The sequence below is a fragment of the Fomitopsis serialis genome (genome assembly GCF_022376445.1).
Source record: "Fomitopsis serialis strain Sig1Antser10 chromosome Unknown B0H18scaffold_36, whole genome shotgun sequence".
NCBI lineage: Eukaryota > Fungi > Basidiomycota > Agaricomycetes > Polyporales > Fomitopsidaceae > Fomitopsis > Fomitopsis serialis.
In genome coordinates, this window is record NW_025954996.1 from 54,131 (window position 1) to 68,376 (window position 14,246).

Sequence of the window (14,246 nt, forward strand, 5' to 3'; positions counted from 1 at the left end):
GGCTCGTTACGGCGCTCCCGGAAGGTTTGCACGATTACCTTTAAGCCTGACCCGAGTCCGCAAAATCTTGCACTGACCGAGACAGCACCTCGATAACGGACCCAGCGATGGCGGATTTCAAAGAGGACCTGGACGCCACCGACATCGAGGTCCAGAGCGCGGACGCCAAGGTGGTGGTGAAGCGTGAGCCTATTCATGTCATGGTCGATCTCGCGATCGCTCATAATGAATCAATGAATGGCAGCGAAATGGTACCGCTCGACGATGTACAACGCCGTCATCCTCGGAGTCTGCAACCTGCTGGCTCCGGGCCTCTGGGGCGCTATGAACTCCCTCGGAGCGGGAGGGGCGCAGAAACCGTACCTGGTCAACGCGAGCAACGCGCTCACATCCTGTCTTATGGTCGTCACCTGCATGCTCTCAAGTATCGTGGTTAAAGCGATCGGGATCAAGTGGACGCTCATCATAGGCACGATGGGATACGTACCGTACGCCGCCGGGCTGTACACCAACAACAGGTATGGCACCGAGTGGTTTGTCCTCTTTGGTGCCGCCCTCTGTGGCTTGTCGGCAGGCGTCTTCTGGATGTCGGAGGCAGCGATCGCGTTGGCGTACCCCGAGCCATACAATCAGGGCCGCTTCTTGGGGCTTTGGCTCAGCTTCCAGGTCGGCGGACAGATCCTCGGGGGCGCCATCAATCTCGGAATCAACTCAAAGAGAAACGAGGCCGGCAGCATCTCGTACAAGGTGTACCTCATAATCATCGCGCTGCAAGCCCTGGGGCCGTTCGCGGGTCTCTTGCTGAGCAAGCCAGAGCAGGTGCAGCGGAAGGACGGAGTCCCCGTCCGGCTGAAGATCACGAACGGCAGCATCGCGGAACTGAAGGACACGACAAAGCTCTTCTTCAGCAAGAACTTCCTGCTCATCGCCCCCCTCATCGCGCAAACCGTCTACTCCGAGGCCGTCACATACACCTACCAGTCCCTCTGGTTCACCGTGCGCGTGCGCGCCCTCGGCTCGTTCGTCTCCGGCATAGTCGCCATGATCGCGGGCAATCTGCTGGGCGCCTTCCTCGACCACACGAAGCTCAGGCTGCACACGCGCGCCCGCTGGGCCTTCTTCACCGTCTTCGGCCTGCAGGGCGTGTGGTGGATCTGGGCGACGATCCTCGTCACCGAGTTCCGGAGAACGCAGCCGACGTACGACTGGGTCGACGCGGGCTTTGGCAAAGGCTTCGGACTCTTCCTGTTCCTCGTCATCGGCTATCAGGTCCAGTATTTGTATCTGTAAGCGAACGTCTCACAGAATTGGACACGGGACTGATGCCAGCGCAGGTACTTCGTCGTCGGCACCCTCGCCGACAGCGAGGCCGAGGTCGTACGCATCGCCGGGTTGCTTCGAGGCACCGAGTCGGCCGCACAAGCTGTTAGCGTAAGTCATGCCCACACCCACCCCCACCCCCGCCACAAGACACCGTGCTGACGCGATTCATTCGCAGTACGGACTGAATAGTGTGCCCATCTTTGCCTCGGTCGGCGGGGTGTACTTGAACTTTGGCATGTGGGCCATCTCCTTGTTCCCCGCCTGGCTGGTCGTCCGACAGATCGGGTATGGACTGGGGGATGGCAAGGCCCGTCGCGAGGCGGATCTAGCGCGCGAACAGCAGGAAGGAAGAGGAGAAAAAGGCTGACAGCTTGACCGGAGAGTCAGCGAACGCATAAGCAACGTAGCAACAGACATCTGTACAGTGACCGATAGACAACGCGTAGACCTTTTCTGAACGGCAGCGTACATAGTGAGCGGGAAACCGCCATCATGATGTAGGTACAGATAGATTGCTCTGAAAAGTATTCGTGGACGATGCCTTACTGGGCAGCGCCACCTCACCGTAGGAGCTAAAGCGACTGCATGGAGGAGGACTCGTCTGTAAGACCTTGCGTGATGCTACGTACGTATACGATTTGACAGAGACTCAAACACATGGCTACACAATAAAGGTAACACTCAACCTTGAAACAATACAATACATCAGGGTATTCGTGTATCCCTGGCAAACGTAGGTATCAACAAGCATGCATACCGGGTATCTCTCTCTGCAGGCAGGTGTTCGAAGTGAACGTTCATGCGTTCAAGTCCAGGTTTGAGGCTGATGAGATCGATTGCCCGTGTGCACAGTACTGCGTGCCGAATGATTGCTGTTGACCTGACAGAGGACTCGGACGCCTGAAGTCAACTCGTGCTGCCGCTGGTGGCGGAGATGGTTATGTACCAGATCTCATTCCGATTGACCTGTGCACACTTGCCTAAATGGGACGTTTTGTGGCGCCGCTGCTGCGCCCCGGGCCAGCGTCAATGCTTCAACTTGAACGTTGTCACGGGAATGTTAACCGTTGTCTCAGGCTTCCATAAAAGCCGCAACGCTCATCTACTATGCTGAAGATGGTAAGTGCGGCCAGATTTCACGTCTCCGAATTGATGGATGAGGTCGTGGCTCGGTGTATGTCGTGTCCGTTGACTCCGCTCGCACTGACAACCTGCAGATTCAATAGCAAACCGGTACAATACTACTCTACCGGAAGTGCGTGTCTTTACCTTTGATTGCTCCTAGTATGATGCAGACGATTGTCCCATCTGAACATCAAGTGTGCGAAGGTCGTGCTTAGGTGGGCCGTCAAGCTATTGCGATGATACCGGTTTAACGAGTTGTACATAGTACCACCTTTTCAGGGCGAATGCGTCATAAACAGCTGCGTAATGAACACGAAGTAAGGCGTACAACCATTACCTCGTCAAACATCGCGCTGTCAGTTCAATGGTCCCTCCTCCCTGAATTGAACTCCCGAGTCAAGGGCGGTCGATGGCGGGGATGGACGCACTACAATCGACTTTCAGGAGCCGGTCTGTCTATGTTTCCTTTGAGTGTCTTTGGTTAGCTAGCTGAAGAACATGCGTACAGTTTCAGGTGACCCATGGCAGCCCATTTGTAAAAGCAGGATCGACGCGCGTTTGCAATGATTCAAACAATTAAGCTCACCTGTCGTCATCGGGCTTGACAAATAGGTTCTGTGACCTTCGAATGGTACGAATGGAACTTTTTCTCGGGGCGCGCGCAATGTCAGACTAGCAGGTGAACAATGATAGGCACGTCAAAGTTCAAAACGTTGTTGGAGTTGAGTCGTCTAACGCAACAGACGGCGTGTTCTAGCCCCCTCCGGACGTCGGCGCGGGGTTGGAGGGCTGCGATGTTTTGCTACTCGGGTGTTTCGTTGAGTGGTGTACCGCGTCAGTACCTCGTGCGATGAGTGCGCTGACAGACCTTCGACGACCGTGCTGGTACCCGCGGTACAGGCACAGACACCTCAACTGCGCGTCTTACGACCTACCGGGTTCCGGCCACATACATGCCAAATTATGTGACCCGGGTCCGGAACATCGTTGTTGTACTACCCTTCGGCTGTCGGTCTCTGGTCGGTCTCGTTTGTACGGTGGACGCGACACGCCGGCGCTTCGGGGCGCGCACTTGACCATGCAACCCCGTGCTCGAAGCAAAGGTGCCCATCGCTAAGAAGACGAACGCCCGACGGGGTCGCAGGTGGGTGAAATGCGCTGACCAGCTGGTCCCGCACGTTCTAGTCGTTTGGTCATGCATCCGCCCAGCGTCCGCGCTACCCGACCGCAGGAGGCCTGTGGCTGACGTCAAGGGCCCCCCGATGCAGATCTGCGGATCGCGCCGGAGGGCGAAGCATCCGATCGTGTCTTCGTATCGGCCGATGCATCGGCGATCGCGTATGCCCACGTGCGCCCGACGCCCATCCGGTGAGTGCGGCCGCCACTGCGCGTGGTTGGTGCGCGGGTCCCACCCCCACCACGCTCGAACACAGACCATACTCGAATGGGTTCACCAGCGAGCAAGGAAGCGAGGCCGCGAAGGACGCAGGTGAGATGCAGAAGGTCATGGGGACTAGAACGTTCTCGTGCTCACCCGGGTCCGACTAAGCCAGCGCGCTCGGGCGTGTTCGACGGATCTCGAGACTGTTCGAAGACACACTTCGACGCCAGCGCTCTGGAGGCCGATGCTGACTCGGTGGACCCGGACCATGCTGGCCTCTCCTTCGAGCATGTTTCTGCTTCTAGCCTCCCGCCGCCGGGTATGTGTCAGCCGTAGACGTCAGTCCGCTCTCGGGCGAACTCGTTACCTCACCTCGGCGGTCGGCTGCCTGGGACGGACTCAGGTGCGTATTTAATCTGCGGCCAGAGGGCGTCGAAGAGCATCAGTTGTCCCAAACTCAACTGTCTAACGACCAAACGCCTCCCTCCTCCCTCTCCCACACCCTCGCCCGCACACCCCTTTTCTGTACTCGCTTCGACAACTATAAGCGATGGCAGGCGGTAACCAGGCAGTGAACCTCAACCCTCCCGACGCCCAGGAGCACCTCTCTACCAATGGCTCTGACTGGCTATGGACGGTGTTCTCAATCATGGCTCTGGGTACTCTTCTCGCTGCAGTTGCGACGATCTTGGTTAGTGCAGCTGCGTCTAAACTCAGTGGGATCCGCAACTCACTGACAACCTCGTCATACAGAGGCCTCGTGGGACGCGTCTCTTCCACCAGCTCGCTATCATTGTCCTCACGACTTCTAGCATCGCGTACTTCTCCATGGCTTCTGACCTCGGTGCTACGCCCATCGCTGCTGAGTTCCGTGGCGGCGAGACTCGTCAAATCTGGGTGAGCACCAGGCCACACAAGTGCAATGTGTCTCCAATTCCAATAATTAACGCGACTGTCTCCTAGTATGTGCGCTACATCCAGTGGTTCATCAACTTCCCCACCATTATTTTCGGCCTGCTGCTCGCGACTGGGCTCCCACTTTCCGACATCGTGACGACGCTCTTCCTGTCCGTCGTCGTCGTCATCACTGGTCTGGTGGGTGCTCTCGTACACAGCACCTACAAGTGGGGCTACTACACCTTCGGCTGCGTTGCGCTCATCTACCTCTGGTAAGCCGCACTGGCACCCTCCCACTCATCTCTCAGCGCAATGCTCACGACATCCCTTAGGTACGTGCTCCTCTGGCACGCGCCAGCCTCGAGCTTCGCGGCGGGTGGTGTGGTTCGCCGGGGCTACTACCTCGCTGCGGGCTACTTCTCCTTCATGCTGATCACCTACCCGATCGCCTGGGCGTGCGCGGAGGGCGGCAACGTCATCACCGTCACGTCCGAGATGATCTGGTACGGCATCCTCGACATCTTCGCCGGCCCCGTCTTCCTCGCCGTCTTCCTCTGGGAGCTCCGCGGCATCGACTACAACTCGCTCGGCCTCCACTCCGGCAAGTACGTCGACCACGGCGCGGCGGGCTCGGCCGTCCGGGGCGAGAAGGCGGCTCCCGCACCCGCCGCGGCGCCTGCGCCCGTTGTTCCCGCTGGCGAGCAGGCGGTATAAGCGAGTCGGCTTGACGAACGCTGCTGTTGCCCTTCTTTCCCTTTCTGCATGAAGCGCAGCCCCTCATTCCATTCACGCATGCCTCCGACACCACCCTTGATGAAACGTACGAACCCAACGACCACTCGAAGCGAGTCTGAATTCCTCTTCATCTTCACCTAGTAACCCTCCCCCCTTGACTGTCTTCGACGGCGTTACGACTCGCTAGTGTACAAAAATACTACTTGTAATCCTTGTAATCGCTTACTTTGCGTTCGCAGTGTACTGTAACATTTCTTGGCCTACCCTTCGCACGTGCTATGGGGTTTTGTGATCGTATACTTACGGTAGAGTTGCAATGCGCATTGCTTTGCCTGTATTCTGTCACATTCATCTGGGTACCCGACTCCTCGTGGTTCAGACTGACGAAGGCAACGTCAATTACTGTAAAGGTGATGCGAGTTCTTACCTATACAGGGAACTGCTAGTCAACGATTTCATTCATGGTAAAAAGAACTTATAAGGTATCAGTCGAAGGCTAGTTTCACCAGACTTCGACAGTTTGCAGCTTCCAATGGCTGTGCAATCCAGAATGTCAAGTGTCGTCCGTCAGTACCTAGCTAAAATGTTCCAAGTCTCTTTCATCTCCTTTGTTTACTCGCTATCGCCTTCCTATTCATCTTCTTCATCCCCGTTCTCATCTTCCTCTTCTTTGTCTTTGTCTTCATCTTCGGTATCTTCATCCCCCTCTCTTTTCGCTCCTTCGCCGATACACCTAAATACAAACAACGTTACCACGGATCGTAACCCCTCCAATATCTCCTTGAAGGCTGCCGGCAGTTGTTCGACGACAAACGTAGGCGGAAAGAGTGTGCAATCCTTCCAGGGCTCCATTAGAAGACTAAGAGATTCCAAGCGTGATCCGCCGTCAACCTCGGCGCGCTGCCGGAGCGCCGCATGTAGCCTCCGGAGCATCCTCAAGCTCCCGCCTTTCTTCCTCGGTCGATATTGCAGAACAAGCTCGCGCAAGTGCGGAGCGGGAATTCCCGTTGGCGTAGGTGCCAGGGCGGAAGGGAAGGCAGGCATATCGCTGATTTGCCCTATGATCTCGAGCTGCTTGAGGTTCGGGAAGGCACCCAGCATACGAGCCCAGCTTCGCGGACCGACGGGACTCGTGCTGCCACGTAAGACCAGGGTCTCCAAAGACTCCGGGAAGGTGCCACCCAGGTGACGAATGATAGGCCGGAAGGCTATGTCGAGCTCGTACGGCCAACATTCCGTCACATAAGTAATGAGGAGAGACGGCATCGCTGCGTGCCCGAGTGGGAAATGAGAGGGCGGATAGAAGCGAGAAACCCTCCAGGGCTTCGAGTCCCAGAACTCTGTGCGTTCCATGTCGGCATATATGGTGAATTCGGCGCAAGGGTCGTCCTCGTACAAGTTGAGCCACACCATCAGGTGCCGTACCTCGCAAATAGCGGGCAGGTATCTCGAGTCCTTTGGCAGGAAAGGGTCCAAGACGCGCATGCGCTCATTATACTCATGGTCGTAGCGGTTTATTGTTTCCAGCGATAGATGAGCGTGCCGTGCGAGTGAGATCTGAGCAAGCAAGTTTGAGATGCCCGCCGACTCATCCCCTGCGAGGTGGACGTGACGCATCCTAGGCAGCGACAAAATGTGACATGCTGTGCTCTGTTCCCGTCGTCGTTCCCAACAAGTGTATTTGAAGATCTCCAGGGAAACACATGCTTCCAGGAGATCCAGGATAGATGCGAAGGGGCCCTCCTCAAACAGAACATCATAAAGCGTCAGTGATGTCAGTTGTGACAACGGCAGTTGAGTCCAATCCGGTGTGATGGCTATCAACGACAGGTCTCGGAGACTTGGGAGAGGTTTTGGTGTCCATTGTAATGACTTCGGTAGTGTCAGTGTCCATTGTGATGACTTCGGACTGCCTGCGTCTAGGGCCAAACACGCTAGCGCGGGTAACGGGGCGTCCAGCACTTGCCAGAGGAAGTCGGTCTGAGCGACATCGTTATGCTCGACATGAAGGTTCATACTTGTTATTCGCGACTGGTGTGGTGCCAGAGTGAGCGCGACCATGGGAAAATCAATCTTGCCTCTAAGTTTGCGTGAGCCCCGGATCCCCACTTGCGATGGTAAGGATACGCCGATGCTCGTGCCGCTCGAGCGAGAGAGACAAAGCTTCAGCGAGGGGAGTCTCGCTGATAGGTCGATGTTGGTCCATAAGAGAGGTGTGTCCATGATGAGGTCTCGCCACTGGCGGCACACGCCCATGGTCTTCGTAATCCATGTGTTGCGGGCGTCCGATGCGGACGCAAGACACAGAATCTCGACGAGAATCTCGTTCGGCTGCGTGTTGACGGAGAGAGTCGAGTTGTACACAGTTTGCAGGTTTGACAAATAGAGTTGCACGGCGAGCACTTTGGATGCTATCCAGTCACGAACTTGCTCAGAAGCGCAGCCCTGCAATTGTATGCGGTCGTCTTCCGGCAACAGGCGCAGGGCACCGTCAGAGACGGTCTTGTTTCCTCGCATCGCAGGTATACCACTACTATGATGTAGGGTCAGTGATCCCGCTGGCTCTTGTGATGGAGAAGGCTGGGACGGTGTCTGAGATGAAGTTAACATACCTTGAAACAACCTGGGTGTGACGCGTAGAATTCAGGTGTGCTAATGGCTAACGCCGGCGTAAACAGGACCGATGACCGTTCGAAGTCGTTGCAAGTGAGCACGGTTTCAAGAAAGTAAGTGGCTGAAGAAGACGGTTCAAGTTGAAGCCACAGCGGCGGGGCGTCGCGCGAGCGTTGGCGCTGGGCATTGAGCTTATACTTACTTAATCGTCTCAGACTCTCTCAGTACATGGTCGCGACGCCGATTGCTGAGCGTGATGATAATAAACATTGACCATATAGTCTATCCAGCATTGGAGACTCCGTATGTCTATGGGTCCACATATCTTTGCGATATAGTAGTAGTATCGCATCGCGAATAACCTGTGAACCTCACGCACTCGAGTCCGTCACTACCTCTTTCTTCGCCAACCCGCCACCGAAGACATCCCGCACGACGCCGCGTGAGATCTCCACCATCGCCTGGCGACTCTCGTAGAGGGGTAGTACAGACGTAATGAACGCTGCGACAAACACCCAGATGACGCAAATGATGACCCATGCCTTGAAGAATGCGAGAGAGAAGACGTAATGCGACAAGAACATCGGGATCGGGATGAGCTGCAACACATCGAGATTAGTCACTTTACAGAGATTGAAGGTGCACAGGAAACACGTACGAAGACGATAATGAAACTCATGATAACTGACGCCCACGTCGCGGCCCGTAGCGACTTTTTCAATGTCTCGTAGTCCTCCGGCCGTCTCTCTTCAGGCACCGCAAGAGAAGTGTCCTCGTCTTCATCGTCCACCGAGTTGGTCACGACCATCGCATCTGTCTTTTCTCCCTTCTCCGAACCCGCCGTTGTGGCAGTCTCACTGTTCGTGTTCTCTTTCGACATGCTGTCCTTGGTTGGGTTGAGCCCTCGCTTGAGCTGCTCGTCTATAGCCCGCCCGCGCGGGTTGATGTTCTTCGTCGCGGACCAATCAAACTCGTTGTCGGGCTTGATGAGAGTAACGATGATGGAGATGAGTGCACCTGAGCAGCACGAGCCCATGTTTCCAGCGAGGTTAGGATACATATTCCCTGCAGGAAGCATCAGAGGCTGTAGCACGTATCAAGAGGCATCATGACATACCGGTGGTCTCGACCGTCAGAGCGCCATAGTATGTCTTCGCTACCACAAGCCAGCAAGTCACGCCGACGCAGAGACCACCAAGTGCGCCGCAGATCACCGCCAGGCGCGTCTGCTTTCGCCAGAGCACGCTCATGACAATGGGACCGACAGCGGAAGTGTACAACGTGCCGGAGAACAGGAAGAGCCAGTTGAGCGAGATGCCAATGCCGTTCCAGAGACAGGCGACGCAGGACATGACAATGGCCCACACGGCGACCATGATGTGGGACACGCGAATGAGAACTTCCGGAGATGCCTGTGAGGACGTGTCAGTCGATGGTCAATGATACATCGGAGACGGGAAGCCGCACATCCGGCTTGAAGTGAATCTGGTACAGATCGAAGGTGAGAATAGACGATGTCGCAATCATTTCAGATGATGCTGCCGATGTCACAGCCATGAAGAGGAGGATCAGCTAACAGAGTCCTTTAGTGAAGTCCTGCAAACGAACGAGAGAACGATGCATACCATTGCCACAGCACCACCCTTTCCTAGCAATGCTACGACACCAGCGGGTGCAGCCAGACCAGCATCAATTTCACCGCTGGATAAGCCCCCAGTGTAAGGGAAGGCTGGATCTGAGCACTTGTCAGTCAAATGCGGAATGTCAGGCTGAGAAATCAGGCATACTGTTTGCGAGTGCGACAGCTGCGAGACCCATGATTGAAGAGAACGTCAACGGCACGGCGAACCACGCTACACCGCCCAACAAGTATGCGCGAACAGCTGTCTTTGCTTTAGAGGCGATTGCGCGCTGCCAGTAACCCTACCGTGCAGAACTCAGAATTCATCCCGGCAAGTCAACGGACTAAAGACTCACCTGGTCCAGCATGACGGTACCGAGACCGCCGAATATCTGGATGATCATGAACACCAGTCCATCTGAATAGCTCGGCATCAGAGGGTATAACATGCGCGGAGTGAATGCAGAAACACATACAGTTTGATTTCAACGTCATATAAGAGCCTTCTGCGTTACCCGCAACGGGGCGCTCAATCGCCGCCTGCTGCAGCTTCTGGTACATGCCTTCGAAGCCGCCGATCAACTCGGCCTCGGTGTAGGTATAGAAATAGAAGTACAGTATGATAATCATAAGGATTAGGGTATGGGTGTAGTCGCCTACGCCGGGTCGTGTGAGCAACGGACAGTGGGTGCCAGTGGACCGTCCGAATCACTCACAGAGGAAAGTCGCACGAAGCCCACCGAGGATCACATAGACCATGACGCCGATCGGGATGAGGAAATTGGCGGCGTAAATGTTCATGCCGGTGAACGCGTTCACGACGGCACTGCCTCCGAGCAGAAGCATGCTCGACACGATGAGGTTCGTCACCAGACCATACGTGACGAAGATGAGATGCGGCGTGTTGCCATAGCGGGCTTGCACGATCTCGAGGTACGTGTGGCAGTACGGCGCGATCATCTTGACGCGGACGGCCAGAATCGCCATGAGGAAGATCTGCAGCGTCGCGCCGGCGGCGTAGTAGTATCCTCCGCACAGCCCATACTCGTACGTCACCGTCGAGCTCTGCAGCAGCGTCGCGGCCCACGTCCACGCAGAGACGATGCCAGACGCGATCAGCCCGGGCTTGATCGACCGCGACGCGGTGTTAAACTCCTCGGACGTGCCGATCTTGAACGTCGTGTATCTGTTCTGGAGGGTCGACAGGCCCATCATGAGGACAGCGAAGACGAAGCCAATTCCGAGAACCACGCCATATCCAACGCCTTGCGACAGTACTTGCGCGCCTTCAGTGGAGGACATTGTGGTGGCTTGAATGGGGACGTGTATCTCGAGAGAGCTCGCTCGCTTCGAGAAGAGGTAGCTTATGACCTTTCTGCGGAGCTCGATAGGTAAGCAGTAGGATTCTTATCGCCTTTGGTACACTGATAGGGAGATACAGTCCCGAGAAGCATTGGAGGGCTGGAGCACCGAGGTGCAGGCGCCCTCCTGCTGTCATACCTGCCAGAGAACGGCAATGAAACTCGTCAACTCTTTACTTCCACACTTGAGCGAGCACTCACCGGCCGCTGCGAAGGACGACAATCGCATCAATGTTCAAGCGTTTCACTCCTTTCCGCGCAGGGCAGCCACCAATGTACGGGACGCGCGCTATACGCCGCCACTCTATTTTCCGCGACGAGCAAGTCCATGCTTCGCTGCCTTTGTCCTGGGAAGTCTGATTGCTCCCCGCGCTCCACGGAAGAGGATTGGCTGAACCAGGGCAACGATACGTACCCGTGAGACTAGTGGATCGTATATAAGGAAGGCGTCCCTCTCTGAAGGAAGCCCGTTCCGTCGAAGCAGATAAAAGCCTATCGAGTCCTGGGTGATACGGTGAGGACCATTTGAGTACCATCGGACCGATGTGCGCACATACCTCAAGCTGTATTTATTTGTTGGACCCACGACTCGCGTCCGGCTCGATGATCGGCCTCATGTATCCAAGTATCTTCCACCGTGTCCGACTGGTATCAGCATTTGAAAGCCACAACTCGACTCAAGGCTCACCGATTAGCTCATTGCTCGGATAACACCCTAAAGCGCCACCAGTGCCGTGAGCCAATGCCAGTGCGAGCAGCCCTGTGCTACATGGGTATGCGAAGACGGGTGCAGTGACGGTCAGCGCAGCAGCCAGGTCAATATCGACGCTTCCATCTGTCAAGAGCCTCTCAAGAGTGACAACCATCTCACCCAGAATGGACCCTTAGTCCTGCGAAGACACCCTCGTGCTCAGCCTCACCGTCTCAGCAGTCATGACAAGAACGCTCACAGAACGCTCCCGGTGCGTGCAATGACAGACCGTCCCTCCATATTACGAAGACTCATAAATGACCACGCTCGTTACTTACATGCGAACAGATGATGATGAGAAGAGGAGGAAACCGTAACTTAAGGTCGTTGAGAGGGCAACAGGATCGGATGACAGCAGCCGCGGGGCGAACAGTGTGACCGAGAACCAATGTAATACGCGGAAAGATGAGGTGTATGACAGTCATTGCAGAAGATAGTAGTAGTCATGAACGGCACGAGGGGTATGAAGAGTGACAAGCTCGCTCAGCTCGAACTCGACCAGCCCGGAGCAAGCGGTAGGTGAAGTGTCCGCACGCGGTTTAGAGGACGACACAGTGGTGCTTCTTGCTGCCCTTGGGCCGGCTGAGAAGCGCAGCACGGGTGGCGTACTGGAACACCTCGCGGACACCCTCGCCAGACTTCGCTGAGCACTCGAGATAGTGCTTCGCACCAATCTTCTGTTGCACCGCCATACCCTAAAAAGTTATGTCGTTAGCGTTAGACACATGAAACGAATACAGAACGTCATCCCATCCCGGAGCGCTACTGCGCAGGCACGTGGGTGGCAACTCTGAGCCACCGGCGACGCGTAGCCCGCCCGGGCGGGGAATCGAAGGCAATGAACGGGCAACGCACCTCCTCGGGAGTAACAGGCCGCTGATTCGTCTTCCTGAGCTCCTCAATGACTCGCGGGTCACGTCGCAGATCCTTCTTGCAGCCGACGAGAATAATGGGGAGACCAGCACAGAAATGCATGACCTCAGAAATCCACTACGGGGTTGACGCAGATCAGTCAAAATGTCTTGGTGCATTCAGAAAGACACGCACCTTCTCCTGCACGTTGTCCAGAGAGTCGGGTGAGTCTACGGCGAAGCAGATGAGGATGACGTGGGAGTCAGGATAGCTGAGCGGCCGAAGACGGTCGTAATCCTCCTGGCCCGCCGTATCCCACAACGCGAGCTCAACATGTTTTCCGTCGACCTCCACATCGGCAACGTAGTTCTCGAACACGGTGGGCACGTAGACCTGATACAGCGGTAAGCGCTGACATTAGCACACGAGCAACAGGCATGGTACGACTCGGCATCGCGAGCAGTCCCCACGGGGAACGCGGTACGCACCTCTGGGAACGTTCCTTTCGAGAAGACAATCAACAAACAGGTCTGGAAAGGACGGTTGCGTAGTCAGCACAGGGGTGGTACGACTACGCATAGCGCGCGACGAGAACGACACAGACCTTGCCGCAGGCACCATCACCTACGATGACGAGCTTCCTACGAATTTCGGACATGACTGAACAAAGGACTGACGAGCGAGGATGGAGGGACGGCTGAGGTGGACGACGCGGACGGCGGTTGCGGTAGCTGGAGCGGCGAGGAGACGTTGCAGCGCGATGATAGCAAGCGGGCTTTCCAGCGGTCTTTGAAGTTTCGCGGCCAACCACACTGCCATACACAGCAACCCTCACTTTTACCTAAGCACTGGGTCTGTGCGTGGGAACTCGCCACTTAATTCTGAAGGCTGCCATACTTATCTGTGCTAGTCCCGCAACCGCTGCATGGCTTGCACAGCTCGCTGCACAGGCGACCGGGGTTGTTTGGGGAAACCTGGGGCCCGCAGCAAGGCAGTACATGATATTACTTTCACGCTACTGTACCTGGAGCCCACCAGTTTGTACATATGCGTATGTCATCGGATTACACTAGGTCTGTCGTTTCCTGCACGAGAAGTACGCGCGGTCGCGGTGAGTGGATGGGCTTCTCGAAGCAAGAGCACTACCTCCTCCGAAGCAGAGTATCATGCGACGGAAAGGAAACAAACCGTCAGAGTCGTTCTTGGCATCGCCGTGAAGTACTGTAATTTCGCCCCGGAGAAAACAGATCCCAGCGGTGAACCTTGGGTGAACCAGTCCCTCCGCGTCAGAAAATGCACCACGCTGCGAGCATTGGCAAGAACTCACCCACTCAGTTCTAGACCGGTCGGCTAGGATGTAGAGTGATACACGTTGAGAACGCATGTCACATTGCCAATACTTGCTTGCGTATATACGATGCTGTCCTGTAAGTTTAACGCTCAGGCAGTGCTCACTGAGCGGCACTGACTTTGGTTCGTGACATATGTCATTGACGGTCGACAACCTGAATCCTGCGGCTGCGTAGATCAGTCAGTACTGCTTGCAACCAGCAGTTGAGTGTGGCCATATGGCTGCAATCATGAACG

General features: G+C 55.8%; 5 protein-coding genes across 5 annotated transcripts; 2 read left to right on the plus strand and 3 right to left on the minus strand.

Moving 5' to 3' along the window:
- The first annotated feature begins 3,828 nt into the window (after positions 1–3,828).
- B0H18DRAFT_381630 (uncharacterized protein) lies at positions 3,829–4,272 on the plus strand. Its single transcript, XM_048037841.1, has 2 exons — positions 3,829–3,937; positions 3,998–4,272. Exons 1-2 carry the CDS (start codon positions 3,893–3,895, stop codon positions 4,163–4,165), a joined length of 213 nt encoding a protein of 70 aa, XP_047892997.1. The 5' UTR covers positions 3,829–3,892; the 3' UTR covers positions 4,166–4,272.
- A 107-nt stretch (positions 4,273–4,379) lies between these two features.
- Positions 4,380–5,440, plus strand: B0H18DRAFT_877246 (heat shock protein 30; the record flags this gene model as incomplete). Its single annotated transcript, XM_048040538.1, has 4 exons — positions 4,380–4,520; positions 4,583–4,726; positions 4,793–4,998; positions 5,059–5,440. The coding sequence occupies 4 exons, from the start codon at positions 4,380–4,382 to the stop codon at positions 5,438–5,440; spliced, it is 873 nt and encodes a 290-aa protein (XP_047892998.1).
- A 382-nt stretch (positions 5,441–5,822) lies between these two features.
- Positions 5,823–8,218, minus strand: B0H18DRAFT_1009241 (uncharacterized protein). The gene is made up of 3 exons (XM_048028843.1): positions 8,074–8,218; positions 5,940–7,991; positions 5,823–5,871 (listed from the first exon to the last, which is right to left on the minus strand). The coding sequence occupies exon 2, from the start codon at positions 7,976–7,978 to the stop codon at positions 6,092–6,094; it is 1,887 nt and encodes a 628-aa protein (XP_047892999.1). The 5' UTR covers positions 7,979–7,991; positions 8,074–8,218; the 3' UTR covers positions 5,823–5,871; positions 5,940–6,091.
- A 227-nt stretch (positions 8,219–8,445) lies between these two features.
- B0H18DRAFT_1085267 (Sodium:solute symporter family-domain-containing protein) lies at positions 8,446–10,997 on the minus strand (the record flags this gene model as incomplete). The annotated part of the gene is made up of 9 exons (XM_048031894.1): positions 8,446–8,673; positions 8,733–9,139; positions 9,192–9,486; positions 9,542–9,646; positions 9,700–9,809; positions 9,862–9,997; positions 10,052–10,113; positions 10,172–10,351; positions 10,412–10,997. The coding sequence occupies 9 exons, from the start codon at positions 10,995–10,997 to the stop codon at positions 8,446–8,448; spliced, it is 2,109 nt and encodes a 702-aa protein (XP_047893000.1).
- An 870-nt stretch (positions 10,998–11,867) lies between these two features.
- Positions 11,868–13,572, minus strand: B0H18DRAFT_1009251 (small GTPase-binding protein). Its single transcript, XM_048028844.1, has 6 exons — positions 13,264–13,572; positions 13,148–13,189; positions 12,855–13,052; positions 12,663–12,797; positions 12,007–12,502; positions 11,868–11,946 (listed from the first exon to the last, which is right to left on the minus strand). Exons 1-5 carry the CDS (start codon positions 13,315–13,317, stop codon positions 12,347–12,349), a joined length of 585 nt encoding a protein of 194 aa, XP_047893001.1. The 5' UTR covers positions 13,318–13,572; the 3' UTR covers positions 11,868–11,946; positions 12,007–12,346.
- Between the last annotated feature and the right edge of the window lie 674 nt (positions 13,573–14,246).

Excerpts from the sequence above, each read along its gene's own strand:
- B0H18DRAFT_381630 (XM_048037841.1), top strand. The coding sequence starts at position 3,893 with ATGGGTTCACCAGCGAGCAAGGAAGCGAGGCCGCGAAGGACGCAG. Across the intron at positions 3,938-3,997 it reads CGAGGCCGCGAAGGACGCAG|CCAGCGCGCTCGGGCGTGTT; the intron begins GTGAGATGCAGA and ends GGTCCGACTAAG.
- B0H18DRAFT_1009251 (XM_048028844.1), bottom strand. The coding sequence starts at position 13,317 with ATGTCCGAAATTCGTAGGAAGCTCGTCATCGTAGGTGATGGTGCCTGC. Across the intron at positions 13,190-13,263 it reads GTGATGGTGCCTGCGGCAAG|ACCTGTTTGTTGATTGTCTT; the intron begins GTCTGTGTCGTT and ends CGTCCTTTCCAG. Across the intron at positions 12,798-12,854 it reads TGGACAACGTGCAGGAGAAG|TGGATTTCTGAGGTCATGCA; the intron begins GTGCGTGTCTTT and ends TCAACCCCGTAG.
- B0H18DRAFT_1009241 (XM_048028843.1), bottom strand. The coding sequence starts at position 7,978 with ATGCGAGGAAACAAGACCGTCTCTGACGGTGCCCTGCGCCTGTTGCCG.